Source organism: Vombatus ursinus, unplaced genomic scaffold (genome assembly GCF_900497805.2).
Source record: "Vombatus ursinus unplaced genomic scaffold, bare-nosed wombat genome assembly UNPS02014779.1, whole genome shotgun sequence".
Lineage (NCBI taxonomy): Eukaryota > Metazoa > Chordata > Mammalia > Diprotodontia > Vombatidae > Vombatus > Vombatus ursinus.
In genome coordinates, this window is record NW_020954557.1 from 42,074,378 (window position 1) to 42,080,377 (window position 6,000).

A 6,000-nucleotide genomic window follows, 5' to 3' on the forward strand; every position below is an offset into this window, starting at 1 on the left:
AGATAACATTATCTTTATTTAGTGCCACCCCCCTAAATAGACTCTTTTCCTCTATCTTTCCACCAAGTCAACTCTAAATTATTCAGTCACAGGGATAGTAAAGTCTGTAACTCAATTGTATGGTAATCATACCTGGTTCCAACTTGACCCACAAAAAAATTTTCCAAGGGAAACACCCGGGTGTCAAAATGGACAAATTCTAATTTCATTACCTTTCTTTTCCCATAATCACCCTCTAGTGAACATCACAAAAGAAGTTAAATGTCGTAAGTGTCTAGTGCTTTTGCATTCAGAACTGGATCCATGAAGATATTCAAGCCGAAAAATGTTTTTAACAAGGTCATCAAATGCCCACATTTTATTACTATTTGACCACTTTCAAAACACTCAACAGATAAGGGATAAGGGAAATAAATGTGGAAAGGAAGGACTTGTGCTTAAATTTCCTGGGAGAAAAGGTGTAGGGAGGGAGAAGATATATTCAGAAATTTGTTCAGGATTGTTCTAGATTTGTGTGTTTTCCCTTTTTTTCTTGGCCCATTCTTGCTATTGCTACTTATTCCATACTTACATGACCAGAAAGAAATCTTGGGTTGAATTCCTGCTCATGGTAAAATGGCAGTTTCAGCAGTAAACAAGAGCCATCCTTGCCCTCAATCCCCCCTCCAACAACAACACAAATTTAAGTTTCGATAGCCTCCCTCAAGTTCCTTTTCACCAAGCCCAAGCTCACAATTCAAAATTTCCAAGTCCAGGTATACTGTATATGTAATATTTGGGAATTTGACTTTTTTCATTTGATGTCAGCATCCACATAAGGAAAAATTGTTTTTGTGCCTTTAAAATACCCATTTTTAATTGGCTTTTTGTAGGAACTGGCCATTGGAAATTTAATTATGATCTTTTCCTCATACTTGTTAGGTTTCAAAATCTCAAATCCAACAATAACAAAATGTATTTTTTCAATATGACAAAGTTACATAAGAAGAGAATCCCCTTGCATGTAAAGAAAAATGCAATTATTTTCTATTCTGAATCTCCACACTGCTGTTTTAGAAAATCATATCTGATTATTTGCTCAGCAGAAGATTATTGAGTTGATTTAGCTGTGATTTTACTTAACAAAGCTTCAACTACATTCCCACTGTGGAGTCCAAAAAAGGTAGAGAGATATAAATGATACATTCAAACTGTGATTTTTGTGAACAGGGCCATCAATGCACCCCTCGGAGCTAATAGCGGAGATGAGAAACAGTGGGTTTGCACTAAAACGAAATGTACTGGGGAGAAACTTGACCGCAAATGATCCATCACAGGTAATGATCTTTTTATCAGTAAGCTGAAAATGTCTATAAATCTAAATGTGATTGCTTGTGAATTGCTACTTAATGTTTTCCAATATGCATGTCCATAGGAAAGCAAAATAAAGCAATGGAAAATGCCTACGATCTATTGTAGTTTTGCTTCTTTACCAAGATGGCAAATAAGAACTTATTTTTAAACCTCTTTTTTAATAAATGAAACCTCCTCTGGTTAGTGTAAACAGGTTACCACTGGCACCACTGGTTAGGGTTCTGAGTGTGCTTTGATGCTTCCTTGATCCTAAGGAATCTGGATGACAGAAATCAGTGGGGGGAAAAAAAGAAATATAAAAGCAACACCCCCCCCAAAAAATGACAGCACAGTATTTTAAACTGTTATTTATTGACTTAATTTTTTCTTAAGTCATCCACATATGGAAACACGATGCTTCTGAGCATTGAGAGGGATTGTACAAATTAAGGAGGCAGCTCATGGAATAACATGAAATGTAAGACTCTGTGTTCTGTTGAAAATTTGAAACCAAAAATTGGAGCAGTTTTAAGGTTCCTTTAAAGACCCATGATCTTATTCATTATGTAAATTTCTTAAATTCAAAATAAATCTCAAAGGTTTGACATGATTCAGCCTGAGGGAAGAAGGTGGGGAGGAAAGCTATGATATGTGATGATTTGTAGCTCTGGCATCCCTCCTTAAAACACCCTGATGCTGGCTCAGATGTTCATCTCTGCCCCGGTTCATCATATACCCCTGGGGTGTTTTTTCCACCACTCACCCAGAAGTATTTGTCAAGCAATCTTACAACTTGTTAAGAAATTTAGCATTTTAATATCAGTATCTTGTTGGTACAGGAATATGTCGCAAGTGAGGGTGAAGAAGACCCAGAAGTTGAATTCTTAAAATCACTATCAACTAAACAAAAACAGAAACTACTCAGGTAATTATACCAAAGTATATACTTGATGACTTGAGCTATAATTTTCTTTATGTTGAATTTTAATGTACATATTTAACTGCATGTGAGCCTAAGGGTTTACAGCAGATACTTTGCACTCCAGTTCTTTTCATCACATTAGTTGGTTTTTAAAGTACAACTCTAGTGATGAAATTTAGTAAGAAAGAATTGTGAATGTACATTTTATACTTTATAAATTTATGGGGTTTTTTCCAGTATACTTAAGAGACATTTATAGATTGTGCTTTTTAGAAGAAATTTTAAATTTATTTGTTTCTCATTTTCTTTAAAAAATATTTGCAATTTCTTATATTTTTGGTATTTATGTTTAGTTTTGATTTTTTTTGTTATTTGAAATAAATGAGTTTTGGGTTTCTAATTGATATCTAAGCTGTCTACATCTTTCTGTATATCAGTTTACCCCTGAAATTATGAAATTTCTAGAGTACCAATAGAGGGAGCTTATATTTTGTAGGTACCATGGAAGTATTAGGAATTTTTAGAGACTGGTAAATTTGCCTTTCCATTTTATGTAGACAGAGGCTAGTAAAAACATATATAATTTAGAGTAGATCAGATGTACCTAATAATCCAATTAAATAGTCTAGAAAATAAAAAAAGAATTCTAAATTACTTGGTAATAAGATTAACAAGTATCTTAATTATTTAGAAAAATACAGAATTCTAAAAAATAACAGTGGCATCCTACATTAATTTAAAAAAAATATCAATTTTTAAAGAAAGGTAAATCCATTGAGTTTCAGGTTGCCTTTTTTTAATTTAAAAAATGTTAAATGACATTTTTATTGTACTTTGAAATAGCTACACATGTATAGTATATAATTTTTTTAGCCTAAATATACCTACATACCCAAGTTCCAAGGCATCCCATATAGTATTGTTTTATATACCTGTTAGGCTAGGCTTTCTTTAGCTCAGAATGACCATTTTAACAACTTGTAGTGTCAAATTCTGACTTGGTACTATGAGCAAAAGAGAAAAAATAATAAGATGGAATTAAGTTAAAAGCTATTCAAAGAATTGACCTTCTGAATTTGATTGGTTTTGATACATTATAGCTTCCAAATAATTTTATAATTTGAAACATTGTTCTTTACTTTTTTATAAATTAACTCTGCATAAGAGAGAGAGAATGTGTATTTTAAGACTTATGTTATTTGTATAGATAGATGAACTATATAATGTGTAAAATTATTTCCAGTTCTAAATTTATTTGAAGGCCCCCCAGGCTATTTTTGCCTCTTGATCCCATCCCCTTAGGAAAAAATAAGTACTGCAGAAAAGGGAAGTAATATTGAATTTAAAAAATTTAAAAGAAAAATTTGTCATTTATTAAAGTACAGAAATGGTTATTTTAAAGTCAGTATCAACACCTTTAAAAAAAAGTGTACGGTCTTGAGCCACTGAACTAAAATCAAGGAGCTATGTTTAGAATGCTGATTACTCTTTTATCTCCAAATAAAGGAAATTGGATCGCCTTGAGAAGAAAAAGAAGAAAAAGAAAAAAGATAGAAAGAAGCAGCAGCTGCAAAAGAAGAAAAACAGAAGTAAACACAAAAAACAAAAGAGCAAGTCCTCCTCCTCCTCCTCTAGTTCTATCACCTCCTCCTCTTCCTCTTCATCCTCTTCTTCCTCATCTTCCTCCTCCTCGTCCTCCTCCTGCACCTCCAGTGAAGATTCACAAAGCAGCAATGAGAGTGAGAGTGACAGCAAGGAGAGAAAAACACGAAAGAAAATGGCTTCTAAGAAGAAAAAAAAATCCAAGTCTTCAGAAGGTGACGGCAGTGATTCTGAAGGGAAGGGGGGAAAGTCTGGGAAGGCCCAACCTGATGAGGAGCCCTCCAGGAGTCACAGTCACAAGGAAAAGGCAAAGGAGAAGTCGAGGTTTTCAAAGCAAGAGAGTTTTGGGGAGAATAACAAATGGAGCTACTGTGGTTCTGAAACAAAGTACAAAAAGCAGAATCACAGCCCGGGCAAGGGGAGAAATAGTGGGAGCCAAAGCAGGAGAGACAGGGATCACAGAAGCTCCAGCACAAGTCACAGCAGTTCTGGCCCAAGACATACAAGAAAGAGACCAGGCCGGAGCCCTAGCGAAGAGCAGCACAGAAAAAGGGAGTCCCCAGGCTCCAGCACATGTGTGTATAGAGGTAAAAAGAAACCCAGAGAGGACTCCAGGGGTGAGCGTGGCAGGGCAACACACAGACAATGAAGCAGGAGTGAGACTGAGTAAAGAGAGAGGATCTGTGACAGGTACCTGGAAATAGAAATAGCTCCACTGTTTATTGACTACCTTCCCCAAGGGCTAAATTATGTACTATTGTCTTTCTAATAAAAAGCTCTATTTTCATTTTCCACTCCTGTAAACTGTCATTTCACAAAACTCCATCAGTACCATGAGAATGAATCTTGTGAATATTTGTAAGTAGCCTGTTTTTTGTCTGTAGAAATATTTTCTTTTGGTGTTTTTTGTTTTCCTATGCTAAAGGAACACTCATATAACTTTGTAAATGACGTTTTCTTTGTTTTTAAATATCTTTTTTAAAAAAAGAATGACAGTTCATTGAATGGGTATAATTTAATTTGAATTTCTTATTGTTTTTAAGGTTTAGATTTACTTTGGGCAAAGCATAATCTGTGTAAAACCCTCTTGTAATGTGGTTAAACGCTAGAATAATATTTCCAACTCCTTCTGGGGTAAGAAGTGGCCTGAATATAGTATTTTGGGCAATACTTGAGGGAGTTTGGGTACTGAATTTTTTTTATTCTTAAACTTCTACCTTAGAGGGCAGTTTTCATGAGCTAAATAATGGTTTTAAAAGTTCTACAGAAATGTGTAATATGTTTTGGCCTCCTGCAGTGTATAATGGGGTGAGGACTATCTTAACATCATGAACCCCTGTTGGTCTTTGTCACTGTGGAGTCAAGTTATTGTTTGATAATTTTTCAAGACATGAAAAGAATACTGTTTCCAGGTATTTCATTCCAGGCAGTAGGATATTAACTTGGATGCCTTTTTTTTGTTGGCACACAGCTATTAAGCTTTTATTTTTCTAAAGGCTTAAGTTTTCACTTCATGTCATAAAGATGAACCATTTTAATAAATTCCATTATTTTTTAGAAGGATTGAGAAACATTGCTTTTTGATCTTGTATCTGATTTCAGAGGAACAAGGTACTAAAATGAAACACATTGTGTTGCAAAACATCCTTAAAGTCAAATGTTAGGAAAAATAAGATAGTCAAAGAAATATTTTAGTATAAATTGCCGAAGAGACAAGGAGAAGCCAAGTAAGTACCTACAAGACTTGATATGTGTACACGTATTTTTATCATGTTTTCACATTTTCAAGGTGTAAGTGTTTAAATTCAGTTGTGTAGATTTTGAGGTTCTTACCTACCTCCTAACAAAAAAAATAAAAAATAATTGAATGCCTTCAAGCAGTTGAAGTACATATTATTGAATCAGGTTTTCCCCTTGTTTAATTACTTTCTTTGGTGGATCTATAATTTGGAGCATTACAAGTAAAGCTACTTTATGTGTTCCCACACCTGAGAAATCCATTATCAGTACTTAGTTAAGAAAAATTGTAATCCTATTAGATTTCCTTTTTTCTCTTCTTCGAGCCTCTTTGCCAACAACTTTGTAATTTGTTGAAACAGGGCACTACACCATTAACACCTAAAAGAGTTTCTTGGCCAAACTAG

The 6,000-nt window shown here is 34.3% G+C and overlaps 1 protein-coding gene across 1 annotated transcript in view; it reads left to right on the forward strand.

The window, feature by feature from the left end:
* Positions 1-5,419, forward strand: part of CIR1 (corepressor interacting with RBPJ, 1) — a 35,204-nt gene extending 29,785 nt beyond the window's left edge. Inside the window, exons 8-10 of the mRNA XM_027865822.1 lie at positions 1,210-1,316; positions 2,172-2,257; positions 3,761-5,419. Coding sequence (XP_027721623.1) covers positions 1,210-1,316; positions 2,172-2,257; positions 3,761-4,505 — 938 coding nt within the window. The 3' untranslated portion in view covers positions 4,506-5,419. The remainder of the gene's footprint in view (positions 1-1,209; positions 1,317-2,171; positions 2,258-3,760) is intronic.
* Positions 5,420-6,000: the final 581 nt, after the last annotated feature.